This window comes from Dufourea novaeangliae, unplaced genomic scaffold, assembly GCF_001272555.1.
Source record: "Dufourea novaeangliae isolate 0120121106 unplaced genomic scaffold, ASM127255v1 scaffold168, whole genome shotgun sequence".
Taxonomy (NCBI): domain Eukaryota; kingdom Metazoa; phylum Arthropoda; class Insecta; order Hymenoptera; family Halictidae; genus Dufourea; species Dufourea novaeangliae.
In genome coordinates this window covers 1,009,522-1,028,631 of record NW_015374062.1, presented here as the reverse complement: position 1 = coordinate 1,028,631, position 19,110 = coordinate 1,009,522, and the positions used below count along the sequence as shown (strand labels likewise).

The window sequence follows — 19,110 nt, the reverse complement described above, 5'->3', positions numbered from 1 at the left end:
TAGAGGGTTAAATGTGTTAGTTTTAAAAATGAAGATTTTTCTATTGGAAATAAGGAAGAATGTTCAAATAATTCTAAATTTGTTTTCAACTGCGATCTCGACACATCCTTACGAAATACTATTGAAATAGTTGAATGAAATATTTCTGGATCGATAAGTATTTGTGATTTCCTTCAGATTGTAATGTAAACACAGAGACGATTTTCAACCAGTCCAAAATGCTCCACCGTTGAGGGGTTAATCAAGATTAAGTGCGCTAATAAATCAGAAGCGATCTGAAGTTTCTTGCATCGAGATAACACGTTTCGACAGATGCGCCAGATCGAGGGATGGACTCAGCAGACCCAGGCTGAGTGAATCAGAAGACGTATAGTCTGAAAAAGACAACAATTACCACCATCGATCCGTCACCCTTGTCTTATTTAAGCGGCGAGGCTAGATGAGGTCATGTCTTGCGTTCCCGAAATAAGCGTTCAAATCTCTACCTATGTACCGACTCTTTCACCTTCCTAGACACCCCACGAAATTATCGATTGTGCTACTGCAAGCTATCACGACCAACTTCGAGAAACGTGAAACGCTCCTCCAATCTTTGCCTAATCAAGGAAATAAGAAACGAAGTAAGTCGATTATGATTTTTTTTTCCACGTAGTAAAAGATACAATTTTTCCAAACGGTCCATTTCAATACTTCATAATCCACTGGAGATTTAATATTTCTATTTACTGAATGATATACATTTTATCTAAGAAGGTAATTAATTCGTTCTTTGTGAATACTTTTTTTTAATATCGTGTGGAATTTGACGAAAGATAGAAGATATGGGCAGATACGGTTCTGGCGGTGGAAAATTTGCATTATTTATAATCTTCGATGTATGCAAAAACTAGCAACGGGATTACACGGGACGAGAGTGTAATTTGGTACTGGGCGAAAATTAAGTGCGCGACAGCTCGAAATAAACTGCGTTTGATCCTTGGCACGTTTCAAGGTTTCCACCGAAATTAGGGCCAATAGTCGAGAATGAATGATAATGTGTAAACGACAGGGCGGAATGAACAGTAGTACGAGAAGAATGACACGGGGAGAGTGTCGTGAACTTCCGTCGAGCCGATAACAATGATGCCAGTCTTCGTTTCGAATATCCCTTTCCTTCGTCGATTTCTCGATATTCTTCTTCTCTGCTATAATTATTCTTGTTACATAATTAGGACCTCGAGCCCGATAGTGGTACTATTCATTCATTTCATATTACGTGTATTTCAACACATGCCTAAAGCCATTATTAATTACTACCTAAATTTCATTACAGGAACTAGAAATAAATAGAAATTTTGGTACTGCATCGAAGGTATTATCAAGTCTCATATAAAATGGAAACCGTACTAAAATTTATTGAACTTTTTCACCTTGCTGTTCTCCTTACTTATTCTTCAGGTTTGTATCCTTTTGAATAAAATTACTTCAACCGTTGATATGATATGTTATGAAGAAATGAGCAATACAAAAATGATACACGTCAAATTTAAGTACCTTGGATACTAAGAAGAAATATTTAAAAATACTCAGTATTATATAGTATTAATATACTGAATTTTAGACGACAATGATAAATTATCAAAAAATAATAAAATTCATAAACATTACAAGAAAATTAAATTAATAAATTCATTCTTCTGAGCAACGCAATTTACACAAAACAATTCAGGGAATGCCATATGCATTGGAGAAAATAATCAACTCAGTTTGTAAAAAGCAATACATTCTACGGGGAATAACTGATATACCAAAGAGAATAATCAAACTTTTTTTTACAAAATACTTACCAGTTTCATTGGTAACATACAGTAAACATACCACTAAATGACACTTTTATTTTTTCTGAAATTTGGAATTTTTATAGTAAATGGTACTTTTTCATTTTACACAACGAGTATACACGTCAACCGCACCGAAATAATATTTTGGATTGACGTGTATACACGTCGACCGCAGTTGACTGGTTAAAAATGACAAATCGTACTCACAGTTCGAATCGTAGCTCGTCGAACACATCGGACCACCGCAGTTTCGGCTCGACGACGACATCCTCCCCGACGCGTCCCTGAACCGTAAGGACCTGATCCGGCTCGAGCCATTGCGGCGGTCCTTTGGCTTTCGTCTGATCTGCAATCGGCGACATTGCATAATGCAAAATGGTCCATTACTAGCCTGTCACGAAATCCCGTTCCCCCGTCGTGTATGACAACGCTTATTATAATCAATGTGCTAGCACAGTTGCAAAACCAAAAACGCCAGTCGTAACGTCGCAGCGTTCGGCCCGTAGGCGAGAATTTATTATTCGCGAACTACCTGGTATTTCGGCGGTCACGTGGCCGAACCGAAATCGCCGCAGAAACACGGCACTCTACGTGTGTGCATGCAAAACGCCGCGACGGCATAAATATAGAATACCTGTCCGTTGGAAAAGCACACGTAGGGAAACCGCTTAAGAAAATAAAACGAGACACTCGCCGAACGATAAAGACACGCGCTCGAAAAATCGTTCGGGAAATTTCGTTTTCCCCGATTTGCGAGTATCGTGCCCAATCGCGACAAGGATATTCCACCGCGCACGCGTACACCACCCTAGCCGGTATTATGGTAAATAAATAACGTGAAAAGAAAAAAAAAAGAAATAAACACGACCACCGAGAACACGACCGATTACTCACTGACGATCTTTATACTCGTCCTCCATCCACTTTCGCGGGAACTCGATCGTCGATCGTTACGTATTTCCGTCTCACAACTTGTTGATACGGGGGGATTCCATCTTTTATAAATATCTCTGGATCCAATCAATAGCCCCGAGAATCTCGTAAAGATATCAAAATTCTTTCCCGCGATTATACGCTTCGCCCACGAAACTCGCCAAGCTGATGGACCCTGTCGTGGCAGCCGAGAACTCCCGCGATTTTTCGTTAACACCTTCGAAATATGATTATCGAACTATCGAATAACAATATATAATATGCAACGAACTATTGAAATTTCTTCTTCGTATCGACACTATAATAGCTATTACGAGATTATCAGGAAGCTTTTGATGAAAATATCAAAACTCCTAGATCTCCATCGCGGCGTCACCAGATCCTCCGCGCCTCGGAGCCACGTTTCTTACCGACGATCATCGACGATCCACACGGTTATTCGGATCGAAGTGATCCGTTCGAACCGGCGGCGTTCGAATCGCGTTCGAAGAGGCAGAAGCGGCTCTTACCTGTTAAGGTCATCTCGTCAGATGATACGAAGACCGACTTCTCCTCGCATGGACATCACTCTTCTTGATGCCACGCGGATCTGCTCGCGGGGCTTGTACGTTTCGATCAAACGGAACAAGTTGGGACAACCTGCTGGGTTAACACCCGTGTTTTCTGGTTATTTTGCGGTGCACACACCACACACGACCGGCCCCGACTCCTTCCTCTTCCGGCGAGGCTCTCTCTAAACTCCCTGTGACCCGTGGCACAAGCACACCCTGCGCCACGAAATCTGACGGCAGGAGGCCCTGCTCCGGTCTAAAATCGTCTCGACACCGCACTCTCGGCTTCGTCGTTTTAACGAAACGCGCACATGCGCTGTACTATCCACGTTAGCTCTCCTACGCCTCTTCCTCTTTCTCTCCCTCTTTCTATCTTTCTTCCCGAATCCAACGACTTCCCCCCCCCCCTCATGGCTGCGCTCCTTCCTCTTTCTTTTGGCCCGATATCCCCTGATGTAACTTCGTCTGCGTGGTCTTCGGGGTTTTTTTATCCCCTCGTTCTTCTTGGTCCACGCTCACGAGCTTCGTCCGGTTACGTCTGATTTCGTGTGATTAAGGAACGACTTGGAGTTTTACGTTTTAATTGAATTCTGGGGACGGGTGAGTTCGTTGGCTACGGTTGGAGAGGTTGTCGTGGTCAGGATTTCGTGAAAAGGATGTTTACGCGGTGAAAGACCGCTGGTTACTGTTTTGGAGTTGGGAGATTGGATTGTTGGGATGATCGCCAAGTTGGAGGTTTTTAATGGTTTGGTTGAGTTGCAGGGTGAAATATGGTTGGATCGTGTCTGTATGTCTTTGAATAGGAAATATACTATTTTTATTTCACTTTTTCATCGCTATGAACCTATATGAGAGTTTCGAAAAATTGGTCACAATGCGTTGTTGCTCTATTTATATGAATGAAGCGTATTGCGGAAAATTGTTAAGATTAAAAATTAAAAGACTCAAATATGAAAAATTATTCAGCACACTTCTCGTAATAGGTAAACGTATAATAGACGCGCGTCATCGGACATCTTAGCGCTGAAAGGGTTAAATGGCGTATTATGTAAAAATATATTTTGGGGTTTAGTAGTTCTCAATGGAGTGACAAATTATTCCACTAATTGTTTTTAAATTGTTCAGTTTCAATTTTTTTGTATAATTTACAAAATTTTTTGTATGTATAGTACACTGTTAGATCATTAAACTTGTGTAAAATAATATTCTCCTCCTTCTTTAATTGAGGAAATCTTAGGTCAGTTATTAACGCTACTTGTTGAAATTTTTAAAATAAATTTCCTTGATAATTTTTGTGGCGTTAATCACTTTGGCGAATGAACGTTTCAATTGTCAGACATGGTCTCATACTTTTGGCAGGCTACGTACATAGATTATCTAATATATTGATGATGCATTAATGTAACTATGTATGAAGTGTATGTAGCAGGGTTGCCCGAAATAATTTACACGCAATGAAACACACAGTTCAAATTCAACAGAATTCTGTACATATTTATTACGAGTAAAGACGGTAAGAATATTCATAATAAATAAGAATAAATAACAATAATTTATAATAGTATGCAACTGTCGATATAGTTACTCTCTTAACACATAGTATATATTATGCTGTCCATTTTGGTACTCGTTTGGTATAATTTCTGAATGAAGTACAAGAATTGGCTGCGAACAATTGGCTCCCGAAGCTATTGGCGGTTCAACCGCATTAATCAGTACAACGTAGTAGTTTTAATGATGGACTTGACACAGGGTCGAATCACCTCGAATACAATTAACGTTAATGGAAAATAGAAATTATTTATATTCAAAGAAGCCCTATAAAACAGTGAAGGTCTCTAAGATCATTTTATATTTTTATAGACTGAAAATTCGTAATTTAAAATACGTAGCTATATGTCTACAGTTGGAACGAAAGGGTTAACAACTCGAACGTTTACAAAAATATCTCGAATAATTCGAATTGCAGTTTTTCATTCAGTCATTTTTCTAAATGGCTCTAAAAATGTTTAAATCATCGAGGGTCGAGAATCCCGTCGCGAACCCGAACGATCGCGGGTCAGGAATCTCTTCAGCGAAGAATCAATCCCACCGGGGACCATACGTCTCTTCTTTGTAATTTCGAAATGTCGGAGGTCGAGAATCTCTAAGGTGCGCCGATCTTCCGCGTGCGCCACAGCTTTCTGCAATCGGCCAGCCGTGATCGCGAGGAATCCCCTATTCTAACAAGGGAAGCTCAGTGACCCGAAAATTCCGATTATTTTTAAACTTTGCAGGTTTCTAGAGGACCTCAAGAGAAGTATAGCGTAATTTTTGTCTTTGGCCCAATTTTAGTTCTCCGGGGAGAAGACATCCCTTGAAAGTAGATACGTGTTTCCATCTCTGTATATCTTTAAAACTATCGTAGATTAAAAAAAAATGGTTATAATAAAAACTGAATGGTTTCTTAAAACGATACAATTAAATTGATAATTAAGAAAAGTGAGGGGGATGTTTTTATTTAAACAAAGAATTTTTATCAATTGAATTGCATTATTTTATATAGAGTAAAAAACCATTCAATTATTATTCTAACAATTTGTTTATATATACGATAGTTTTAAAGATATTCAGGGAAATATGGAAACACCTATCTACCTTCAAGGGATGTTTTCACCCCGAAGAACTGAAATTGTGCCAATAACAAAAATTGCGCTATACTTCTCTCGAGGTCCCCTACAAACCTGCGGAGTTTAAAAAAAAAATTTTCGGGTTACCGAACTTCCCTTGTAAGAGTAACCGTTAAAAATGTCATTGTTTCCGTTTCGACCACCACCAGCCGCGAGACAATCGTCCGCGTATTTCATGCTGGACCCGCCTGTACAGTAGGAGCGCGATGAACGGAATCGCCAGGGTCTCCTTCTTGAACAGGTAAACGTAAACGGCGGCCATCAGCAGCGTCAGATCGGTGACGTAGCTGACCGTGAACCTAACGTTCTTCTTGGCTTCCAACGCCAATTGTTCTTCGTTCACTCGATTCTGCACATCGGTATATTCCCTGTCGGCGGCGGAACCGCGTCTGGATGAACGATACTTCTTGCTTTCTAGGGCTCTTTGCAGACGTTCCATCTTCAGCTCTACTGGGGTCTCTGGTCTCTTTCTGTCTCTGGAGCTGGACCTCGAGTGTGCCCTCGAGGAAGGTTTCCTTGATCTTCGAGGACCTTCTTCGACAGATTTTTCTCTGACGTATCGTTGATCCTCGGAGTCTGTTCTCGAAGGAGGTTTTCTATCTTGGGACGGAGCTCGGACTCTGGTCTTGGAGGACGACCTTGAGGATGCGCCACCTCTTTCGACAGACACGTTCCTCGACCTTGGCGCGGGAGATTCGTTCCTCGATGGCGGTCTGCTGGATCGTTTCTCCTTAACAGGCTTCGTTTCCCTAGCTGGGGTTGTTCCACGGGAGCCAGCACTCTTTTTGGGTTTCTGATCAGCTTGCCGTTCCTGTTTATCGATCTTATTTTCTTTCTTCGCTACTGTTCGTTTCGTCTGGTCTGGTTCTTTTGTCTCTTGTTTCTTGCTCGATTTTTTAGACGCCGGTGTCTCCAGCCGGTTCTTATTCTGGTGACTCTTGGGTTCTTGATCCTCCGAGAACGACGATCTACGGGAGCTAGCCAAACTGTCATCGGGCTTTCTTTCTTCGGAGCTTCTGTAACTGAAACGACTCGAGTGCTCCCGGACGATTTCAGTGTAGTGATTAACCACCGCCATTCTCGCCTCGATGTCCTCTTCGTCGACCTCTTCCTCAGATGGTACTGACTTCGTTTTCGCTTGGATCCTGCGGTTCTTCGCTGCTTCTCCAGCCGATAGAACGCTGTCTGTATCGGAGTCTGACATAACAGGTGTCTTCAAAGATTCGTGTACGAGGATAGGCTGTGTATCACTAATATCCTCTTCCTTCTCAGTACCTTGTTGGACTTGGTGGGGTGGGATCTTCCTGATCGGTTTCTCAGGTGGAATCGGTCTACCGAAGCTGTTGACAGGAATCGGCTCCTCTTTAGGCTTCTTCAGTATCGATTTCGGGACTAGGTTAGTGGGTGACTGAGGGGTGGATATGGTCGGTGTAGGGGGTGAAACGTCCAATATCGGTATTCGATGTGGCGGAACCATTGGTGGCTCTATTTCGACGTGCAGAACCGGTCTACCTCGTGGATGGTACGTGTCTTCTTCCTCTAAAACTTGTCTAGCCAGGATCCTCGCCTTCAGCAGTTTCAAATCTTCGCTGTCAGCGCTGCTAATAGCAGACGATGCCTCGGAACTCTCAATGCTCTCTTCATCCTCTTCTAAGTCCCTTGCCTCTGGCTGTGCGAATGGTTGGATCGTCGGAACCACTCCCTCGCTGCGCAGAGCTTCTTCAGTGGTGTCAGCCCTCCAGGGTATCGATTTCTCTTCCTGTTTCTCCTCGACCAATGGCACGTTGCTGTCGTGCCACCTGCGCAGTTGCCTGGCCGCGTCCTCCTCGTTGTCCAACCCCCTGACACCTGTTGGAGTCTCGGAATCGCTGGGCAGGTTTGGATCCGATTTTGCCTCCACAGCAGGCAGCAAACTAGGGGTTATTGATTTCAATGGCGACTTGAGTACTTCTGGTTGACCTTCGCTGGATCTCCTGCGGTTTTTCTTCGTCTGCCAGGAGATCAGATTCTGAGCAGTGACGCCAGGGTTAGACAGTCGACGTAATAGGGACGATCGTCTAGTATCTTGAGTATCGGTATCTATGTCTGTTTTCTCGTCCACGGTTGACGCCAATTCCCCAGTTTTCCTCTCGACCTGCGTCTTTCTTTTGGCGATCTCGGAAGCCTCCTCGGCTGCCACCGCGCGGTAAAACCGCTCCATTGCCCTTTCGTGAAGCAGCTCCGTGGAACTGACCGCTTCTCGGAGTGTCTCTACCACTTGATGCTCGGCGCTAAATAGTTCCGGGAGCGATAGCGACATAGGCGGCGGAATGAGGTCTTCCATATCTTCTACCTCCTCTGTTGCACTTTGCCTTGCTTCTGTTGATATAGTAGAAATAATTGCTACATTAATTTTTATGCGCATTTCTATTTTAATTGTAGATTTGATGTTATTTTCAATTGGATCATTTAATGTTGTTTAGAAGAATTATTTTTCGCTTTGTAATAAATGTTTCCAAATTATGTTTAATTTCTTGAAATCGTCGTGTATACTTGAGAAAAATATTTCACGTTCGTGGAAACAGTAGCAGATCTTTTTAAACTACTTGAATTTCGGTGGCAAGGATCTCTGTGTCGTTTAAATATATTAGATATAGTAAATAACGCTGACTGAAAATAAATCCATCAAAATTATTTCTGTCGTGGACGATGTTTATCGAAATTGTATTTTCTTATATGAAATTGTTACATGAGTATTTTCTAAATTTTTGGAATTTTTATCAAGCTGTGGCTTCACTATAACTTCATAGATATTAAAACGAACTTATTTGGTCAGATTATAACGAAACGTTATTGACTATAGAAACGTGCAATAAAACCATATAAATATAAAGTTATGTTACTTCCAAAGACTCTTCGAAAAGAATCGATCCATGATAAATATTATCATAAGAATCAAAATGTATGATTTACCCTATTAAATTCTTTTAATCGATATTGACTTACCTATACTTTTTCGCCTACCATCGTTGTCCACGAGTTTCTTGTCCTGGTCGTCAGTGTACAACACCAACATGAACTCTGAGCTTCCATGCATTATGCTTTCATCATCCTCTCTAGGGGTCAACGGCGAACTTGATTTCTCTTCCAAAGAGTTTGTCTTGAGGAACGATGGTTCGGGTTCGTCGACTAATGCTTGCTGCTTCTTCAAGGTCAAGCTCAACGAGGGACGAAGAATACGCGCGGAATTCGTGGAAGGTTCTTCTTCTTGAATCTTGGGCATCGATAGAGGAGACATGCTACGCTCTCGTGACATGGACACTGATCGAGATCGAGACTCTCTGAATACCGAACGTCTACTGGCCTCATCCATCAGGGGTGGGGAAACTGTGACGGTTGTAGACCTCGTTACCGGTAGGGTGTCTTTGTTTTGATCCAGATTCTGTTTGCACAATCTTTAATTAATACCTCGATAACATAAAATATTTATAGATTATTATCGATTGTTGTTTTACTAAATTTACAGGCTACAGCAATTTCAAAATTAACATTAAAGTCATATGTATTTATGGAAAAACTTCAAATGAAATGGAATTTTTATGCAATCCTCATTTTCATAAATCTATTAGTTAGATTGTAGACTACAATTTATAAAAATTTGCACGCCCATCGAAGGAAAGTATGCTCTTTTTCATTTTACAGTTCACTTTGGAAATTTTCCGTAAATGATCATGCGTTGCGTTCATTTTTATTCTAGAAAGACATTGTTTTTTTGCATAATTTGGCTCATTCTTTAATAAAGCGAATCAATTATTATAAAAATATTTTTTTAAAAATATACATATAATTATGAACGGTTTTGTACGTTACTTATTATAAAAATAGTGAAAGTACTTGCCTCGATATTCGTCAGGTCCACGTTAATATTCGGTCGATCTACGTGATTCTCACCCCGTGTGTCGAGCTTTGAAGTGGAATGATCCTTCGATCTTGCCGGAGGAATGGGTGTGCCCGATTTGTCGAACGTGTCCAGGGCAAATGTGACTCTACTGTCGGCTCTGGATGGTCGACTGAGCCTTTGAGCCGACACCGATCGGCTACTTGGTCCGAAACGTCCTTCGTCGTCTTCGTCCCGCGCACGACCTTCCTCTCTGGTTAAGCTTCTGGTCCTTTGGGTCGGCACAGCGAAGCTCACCTCTCGTTTCTCGCGCGATCTAATTTCTCGGTGACTCTGCGACTTCCCGCCGATGGACGGTGTCGTTATACTGTTTCGAGAAAACCAAAAATCGCTAGCCTTTTAAAATCGTCAGCTGTTAAATAATATCTTTATTCGTACGATAAAGTTCAGTGAATTTTAAGGATTTCGGAAACGTGGTATTGCATTGTTATTACTTAAATAGTAATGAATTTGGAACGATTTGATGTATGTCGATGATTATTTAGTTTGTAAGTTACTACAAAAATTTGGACTCGTAACTGGATTGAGGGTTTTATGCACTTTTAATGTTCGTACGACGAAGGTTAAGGGATATGAAAAGGAATATAGTAAGTTAGGAACAATTTCATGAAAGCAAAAGAGAAATGCAGAATGAAAAATTAGTGGAAAGGAAAGAATTAATACCGATACTGTTAAAGATATTGCAAAATAGGTCACTTTTCCTATTACAGTGCGATAGAACATTAAAAAATGTAGGAAAATTGCAAAACAAAGGGAAAACGTAAATCAAGAAACTGAAGTACATAAATTGTTTCGCCTTGGCGAGGACAAAATTTCCTATTATTTCTATTAATTATAAAACCAGAACTTCAATCTACCCTCTCTTTAAATCTGGAATGAAGATCACGTCGCTTTCTTCGCTAGGTCCGCTGACCCCGTAAGGATTCTCAGCCTTCACTCGAAACTTGTACTCTGATTCCTCGATCAATTCCGATAACGTTGCTTTAGTCTGTCTGCTAGTGGTCGCCTTCAGCCACACATCCCAGCCAACCTAAGAAAAAATCTCTAACAGTGAATCGTCGATCAGAACAGCTTCGTTTCACACAGACGGGTACAGCCACATTTATATAACTTACTCTGTAGTACTCGACGATGTACGTTCCTATTTTGCAACCACCGTCGTCCTCAGGTTCCTGCCACGATAACGTCACCGATCTGCCCAGGGTCATCGTGACCGTTGCTTTTCCAGGTGCAGCGGGGCGATCTGCGAATGAAATGAACTTGATCGTTGAATATACGAATTTGATAATTGAATCTAAGAATTTAATGGATTAACACTCAACACAAATATTAACTGAATGTTATGGATTTCTTTTAACGAATAACATGGGTTTTCCGATATTTCTGCCCTTTTGTCAAATTACTCTGAAGAATTCAGAAAAGATCAAATCAAACCGACGGAGGTGAATACAAACTGATTCTAAGTGGCTAACGTTGGAGCTGTTTGAATATATTTCAGTACTTATCTGTCCATATTTAATCAGTGGTTAAATTAATACTTTCCAATATATTCACCAATAAAAGCAAGTACTACCTCCACGTCCAATTTCCTCGTTTCTATAGCTTAATTATATTAACCTGTAACTGTGACCAGAAACGAAGTTATGTCCTCCCCGAGTTTATTTATGGCCTTGACCGTGTACTCTCCCCTGTCAATGCGTTTGGCATCCGGTATCTTTAGAATCGATTCACTGTCCATCGTTTCGAAGACATGCCTCCCGTCGTTGGTGATCAGTTCTCCATCATGAAACCAAAGCACAGTGGGCGGAGGCCTTCCAGCCATGGATACCTTCAATCTGATAGTTTCGTCCTGTTCGAACAGCAGACCGTCCTCGTATTGGCGTGGAAGCCGTATTTTTGGAGGAGCTAGGTGTTCGAAGAATAAAGTTCTTGAAAAATTTGAAGTTTGTCAAATTAAATTCTACTTAACTTAGTTTGATCTAACTCCATACGTATGACATATTTTACATATTTTGGTGAAATCAGATTTAATTATTGCAAATTATGTTTGGCGGACAAATACGTTACCATTTTTCAATTTGTTTTATATTTATTATTTTTCAACATCAACTTAAGACTTTAATATGTGTTTAATACATATTATATAAGAAAAATAAGAAAAATCACACAAATGGTAACTTTTTTGTTCGTTGTTGTATGTGGGGGTACTTTTTTGAGTAACAATATGTAAACGAAGAAAAATAATGCATTAATGCTATCACAAGAATACAAATATGAGTACCTTTCTTATAACGTTTACCCAAACATTTGACCATTAAATATAAATAAATAAATAATTGTAAATATTACACTGTATAAATTATACAGTTAACTTTATAATTGTATGTATTAAACTGTATAATTTGTACAGTTAATTTTAGAATTGTAAATATTAGATAAGGATAAAGAGATAAAATTATATCTGATGTCCTGCAAACCTTCCAGCATTAGTCTGGCTTTGGTACTAGTATGCCCTGCTCTATTGGTGGCCGTGCATTTTATTTCGCCCTCGTCGTTCAGTGCAGTTTGATGGATAAGGAGGACACTTCTGCCGCTGTCAGTGACGATCCTGGTTCGCCTGCTGCTGAAGATTTCGAAGCCATCTTTGAACCACGAAATCTTCGGCAGCGGCGTCCCACTAAATCGTACCTCGAATTCTGCCTGTGGATAAAAGTACATGGTGACTTTTCACTTGTTGCCTTCTTCGATCCCAGAGAACAATGTGACATATTTCACAAAAATATATTGAAAATATCAAGTAAAATCTCTTTATAGGAGGCTCCGTTTTCGAAAAAATTCATTTTCAAGATACGCATGGCCCTGAATTTGATTTGGCTGACCTGTTTGACCATTATTAGCTGTTTCTACTTGCTTTGAATACTAACACTACCTGTCGATTTTGCACGGAAATCTGAGGTTTGCAATTCTGAGATGTGCTTTCGGCAGCAAAACTTTTTCGTTAACACAGAGTTGAGAATTCATTTCGGCTATTTATTCTTTAATCTGTTGTATGTATCTTCGAAGTCAAAGTTTGCAAGAATTTACTCTCGAGTTAACACATCGCAACTTTGCTACAAAAGTGACACCACTCGTAAAACGTGTTTCTCGAATTATCACTACGAGAAAGTTGCAGAAACACTGTTCGACCAGTCATCGAAAGTAAACACTCAAGTTTGAGAAGAAAAGAGGCATCATCAAAGCTGTTTCGAAGGTAATGCATATACACATTTCCACGATATCGTTAATTGTACGTACAAAATTGCGAGTTACTTCTATCACGATTTTTAAACCTACTAAATATTTTTTCTGAGAACTCTATATACAAATCGATTCTAGTTACATTGTTGTTCAATCCATTGCAAACGAAATCTGCAGGAATTTTCATACAAAATCGAACAGTAACTGCCACAGCAATAAGCTAACAATTTCATTATTTTAAGAAACCATGAAACCATGAAGAAGGATCTTCAACATCCAACGGATTACAATCAACATTGCCGCAAAAGCGTTAACACAATGATCGGTGAATTTCACGAGTAACTTTCACCAATTTTTACAATGTAAAAAGATTTCCTAACTTCGAATACCTGAGTAGTTCCAGTAGATACTCACATCACGCTAATGTTCCGTCAACGATCGAAATAGGGTTATTATAACCAACCTCCAATTCTGATTAATAACAAAATTAGTCGAATAAACACCTGCTCGTTTTCGAGGACCGTCGTGTCCTCGAGTTCGACATCGAAGGACGGCGCAGAAGCGGCGGACCTTTGCAAGGTCACAGTCAGTGAATCGGAGATCTCGCTGGGTCGCGACAGACCTACGGTGTTCTGTGCCCTGACCCTGAATTGGTACCGCCATCCTGGCTCGAGGCCGCTCAAGGTCAGTTCCGGAAAGGTGCAAAGCCCTGGTGTGCTGCGTACCCAATGCTGCGAGCCGAGCCTCCTGTGCTCGACCAGGTAGCCGACAATGGCCGAGCCACCGTTACTCGGTGACCTCTCCCAACGAATGGCCACTACTTCTGGTTGGGACTCGTCCGCCCCTGGTATTAAAATCGGCTTCCCTGGTGGAGCTGGGAGACCTGAAATCATACCACGGTAATTGGGGATCACAACAGAAAAAAAACTACCCTTGTCAATTTTTGTCTTTTTTCTAGGAGAGTAAAAAAATACTCTGGCATCTTTAAGAATTTTGACACATTACTGACCGGTAGGCTATTAATGGATTTCTAAATTTCAGTTTTTATAGTGTAGATGAGAAGTCTATTAATTTACCCTTAGATCAGGGTTAAAGGAGAAATTGTAATATCAATGTTATTTGCTTTTGTATGTATTACGGACGTAATAATGGATTTATCATTAATATAAGTTTCTTATACCAATTTCGTTCCGGTATATGAAACGACAATTTCGACCCTCCAATTACAAACAATTTCATCTTTACTGATTAATATTTCACTCTATAAGATTTCAACAAAGTTGCGTATATTTTAACATATTCTACTCCCAATACCACATTCTTTCGCGGCGTCAGAAATCACAACATTCCGTTGCTGATCCTATAGAATAATATATTTATTTAATTTACTATTTTAAACACGCTGGCTGCTTGCCGCCAGCCAAATGTGTTGCTAGCAACTATGTTTAACAACTATTTGTGTAACCATTCACCATTTCCCTATCACCAGACTGTTTTTAATCACCTCTCTTAATCACGAAACAATACTTTCCCTATCCATTTCAAAAATGGATCAACTGAACATTGTATTATATTTTAATACAATGATCTATGCGATATTCGGTGGGAGATGGCATAACGGAGTTCGCTCGTTAATAAGTTCACGGAAAGCTCGCACGTGCCAGAACGATGCTCACGTATACGTGTATAGCAGACATAGTCTTCGTCGCAGGTCCGCAGGTGGCGCTCCCAAAATAAAATTTGAAACGTTTGGCAATCCGAGGGCCGCTGTTCAGCCGTCCTCAGGGTAGGGAAAACTATGCGAGACTCCGAGCCGACATCGGACACCGGCCCGGCGTGTCTTCGATACAACTGTACAACATACCTATCGCTATTCGATCGATTCAGTATTCATTAAAAATTATACAGAACGTCTACAACAAACTATTAACACGTTAACTGTCATAATGCTCACCGATGACACTGTCCAACAAATTTTAATTTCTTTTCGTTTCTCTAAACTTTAATAAGTGTTCCTGATAGATATTTATGGGCTGAATACGAATCAACAAACCATTTAACACCAGCACGTCCAGTTTTTGAAAAAATCAATTTTCAAAAGAATTGCAAGTTTTCAAATTTGTAGCTGTGTTGGTATTTTATGGTAATGGTTATTCGGTTTCTTCTGACAAGAAATAATTCTCTGGACTCTTCTGAACAATATTGTGTAAATTGTTATTATATTATAGATATCGAAATACGTTTAAATAATGTTTAAATTGATAAAGACGCCGTAAACGCACCAATTTTCGCTGATATTCTTCAATTTATTTCAGAAACTAAGAGTCTACGAGAAAATCTGTCCATATCAGGCTATAGGAAAGTTCAAGGAAAGTTACAAAATCTGTTTTGTTTTCAATAGAGTATTAATCTTATAATTATAAGAGAATTAAGCAAAACACGCGGCGGCAACAGTGGTACTCAATGACGGCGGTCGCCTTGCCTGCCAGTCAGCGTAACGGAAGCGCTAAACGCGCGCAGGTTTTATTTTGTTCACTTCGTTTTTGGCAATTTCTTTTTCAATAAAATAGAAATTAGTTGATATAAGAAAAACAACTAACAGATTGTAATAAAAACGTACGGGGTGTAACGACTTATATTAGTTGTTATTACAATTTAACTGTTACATGGATGTGAAATTAATTCTCAGGATTGTATAGAAATAATTAATTAGTAACCTAGCGTTTACAACGAGTAAGAAATTGCACCCTTCACTTGTTCGAGAAATCTGTGAATTTCTTTTTTAACTCTGACTCACATTTTCACTTCATATTCCCGTAGATCCGGCCTACCTTTCAACATCCCACCATCGACTATTAAAATAAACGCCCCCGAACCGCATGAGTTAATTTTGGATTACTGGCTGATTTGACGGCAAATAAATACACAATCACCGGATAAACTTCCATAGAAGTTCCCGATAACCACAATTCCTGATCGACAGTCTCGAAAAGTTCCGATCATATCCCCCAGCTAACCTACTAAACTTCTCGAAATACTGTAACATTATTCGCCTGGGAACAATTATCTTCATAGACGATTAAATTTCCCCCCCCCCCCCGCGTCGCTCATTACCGATCACTCAAACGTTGCGGGAGCTTGACAGATCTGTCGGCAGAAGCGGCCTAATTTTAGATATCATCCCACTATCGAAGCAAGCCAATCAAGACCAGCCTGAACACCGAGCGTCGTCACTCTCACGCGGCGGTGGCATCGTTAACCGGAAGTTCCGTGGCATCGGAAGCACCCCACAATCATGCCGTATCCGATCCTCTATCAAAGACCTTTCTCAATCATCTGGATCAATTTCCACCTCTAAATCAATCGTAACAGTTCCGTAAAGCGACTCATTTCCAACAATAACCATCAGTTCGTGTCCACAAGAAACGTATCGTCAATGAACACCCGATCAAGATGGCGATCGGCTGGTAGCGCCCCGATGACGTGTCCCTGATCATCCCTCCCCCCGAGACCTAGCCAAATGACATATCGCGGCGTGGTTACGACAAAACGGAAACGGGATTCTGGTAACAGTGTCTCTAACCTGATCCCTCCCAACGTGGTCTTCTGGAGGCGCTGCTGCCGGCAGCCAGGCTCTTCGAGTAGTGGTTCTTCGTGGTGTTGTTGCCCATGATCGTTCCTCAACGCGTCCCTCTGCCACCGTCGAGCTTAGCTCGACGATCACTCCGTTCCTGGCCAGTTTTTCGTCGGTTCCGGGACAGGGGACAACCGGAAGTCCGTCATCGATCGAACCGTTCGATGAGAATAAAGATCGCAACGAGATCGGTTGAAAAAATAGAGGATAAAAAACAATGTTACCGTCTAGGTGAACCAGACGGTCCGTCCACGACGATGGCCGAGCCGAATTGAAACGGGAGCGAGAGAGACAGAACCGCCCTCCCCCCGGCTCGATATAGCGCGAGGCTCGGTGCAGCACTGCCGGACCTCTTCGTGGCCGACGACCGTGGCGACGCCAGCCTGAAGAGGCTTCGTCCTATGTGGCTATCTTTGTCCCTCTTCCTACCCCCAGTGCTTCTTTGTTTCCCTCGCTCGTACGATTCCGCGAGTCCCCCGAAATCCACGAAATTGTCTCGTAACCGCCGCTGATCGCCGCGCGATGATTGAATTCGTCCCGGTTTGATCATTGTTTTGTTACGTAATCGGTCAGCTAGGAGGCGTCTTGGACATGGCTGACACCTCCTGGTCGCTTGGGAATTAGGAATCGCCCCGGGGAGAATTTGGCGATCTGGGTAATGGGGGATGGGATATTGAAATTATTCTTTTTCTTTGTTGAGTTTTATTTCAGATTTATCATTTTTTTTAGGTGAAACCAAATTGATTTTGAAGTTGATGGTACGTAGGCATTTTTCCATTGGTCCATGCTTTCTTGTTTAGTTGACCGGTAAGTTCCTATTTCTTTCGATTTTGAGTTCCGTTTTTTGAGATTTTGCTTTTTAATGTACCATGGAGCTTTGATTACTGTACAAAGAATTATTAATTGCGTTGATTCGAATTTTCCAATATGATTTTTGGCTAGGTTTCCGCAAAGTTCGATACTATAAGGCATTGAAATTACAGGACTGGAATAGTAACCAGAACCGATAACAAATTTATTTGATGTATTAAGACATTTTTTTAATTGACAATAATTGTGTCGATTTAAAAAATGTCATTTTAATTTCACTGTGTGATTTGGTCCTTCAAAATGGTTAAAAAATCACAGACATACCTAGTATGCATATAGACAGTTCATTATTTTTTATTGCAGTAATTCATAATCACAAAATAAGAAATTTTAACAGTTAGGAATTAATTACAAATTATTTTAACAAATACAAGCCTTTTTACCAAAAGTTTGCATAGGACTATAGGTGCAACGTAAGATATCCCGTTAACAACCATCCTCGGTTTTAAAATTAGCATGCTACGAAGTATTTATTACTCCTCAGCGTACGCACGATTAAGTAGGATGTTGAACACGTTTTGCAACTAATTGTAAATTCTCATCGTACAATGTACCACGTGGTTGCTGCGACGTCCACGAACTTGAGCATCCGGTGACGTAAAAGAGGTGAACGCGTTCGTGACGTCACTGTCCGATATTCTTCTCCCTTCCAGGTTGCCATTTCTCCTCGATTGACCTTTATTCCATCGTCTACTCCTATACATTCGACGTGGAATGTATTATAAGTTTGTACACAACGCGACACACCTTGCTTTTCACGGTGTTTGGTCAACGTCGGTCACTGACCTTGACTCATGCGCGTGCCATCGAGCAACAAAGTGCTTTTACATACGCCATCGGTTGCTTGAAGCCATTAAATCGGTGTACTTAACGGGTAATAAGAGCAAGAATGAGAAAATCGCATATCCTTTGTCACTTTTTTATTGCAGCTTTTAAATACTTGACAGGAAACTTTTTTCAGTGTTTTATAATCTTAAACACCTGCCCTTAAAATGTTTTTTCGAAATTCTTAAAAATTATTTCGCACCTGGCTTTGAAGGAAACTTAAAACGCGTTTTCCTCGAAATCATGTTTTTCAGATTGGCGCAAGATAACTAAAAAACAATTAAGTCTAAATGTTATTAGAGGATGAATCTACAAAATTGAGAAAAACAAAAAATTGTATTTCGTTTTGTTAGAGCGAAGTACAAAGTACAAGTAGTGGCGGTTTTTTTTTGAAGACTTGACTTTGAGGACATGTCAGGTAGACAATTACACGTTTAAATTAATACAAAAGTTTTGAAAAATTTGATTAATTCAGTTTTGCGTATTTCAGAGCATTACAGTGGTCTGACCTCTTGAAATTAAGAACAATAATAGCAGCATCAAGTATGGAATTCTAGTTCGTGGTTCAGTTATTCGTAGAACGTTGGAATTCCGGATTTCTTTCCGCATACGTATAATGTATTCCAATGACAAA

The 19,110-nt window shown here is 40.6% G+C and overlaps 1 protein-coding gene across 1 annotated transcript; it reads right to left on the bottom strand.

Annotated features, from left to right (window-relative positions):
- Window positions 1-6,094: 6,094 nt before the first annotated feature.
- Window positions 6,095-16,992, bottom strand: LOC107190238 (titin homolog). Its single transcript, XM_015579014.1, has 11 exons — window positions 16,731-16,992; window positions 13,651-14,030; window positions 12,388-12,610; window positions 11,528-11,815; window positions 11,026-11,153; window positions 10,768-10,940; window positions 9,851-10,217; window positions 8,959-9,394; window positions 7,418-8,331; window positions 6,910-7,381; window positions 6,095-6,834 (listed from the first exon to the last, which is right to left on the bottom strand). Exons 1-11 carry the CDS (start codon window positions 16,816-16,818, stop codon window positions 6,095-6,097), a joined length of 4,209 nt encoding a protein of 1,402 aa, XP_015434500.1. The 5' UTR covers window positions 16,819-16,992.
- Window positions 16,993-19,110: the final 2,118 nt, after the last annotated feature.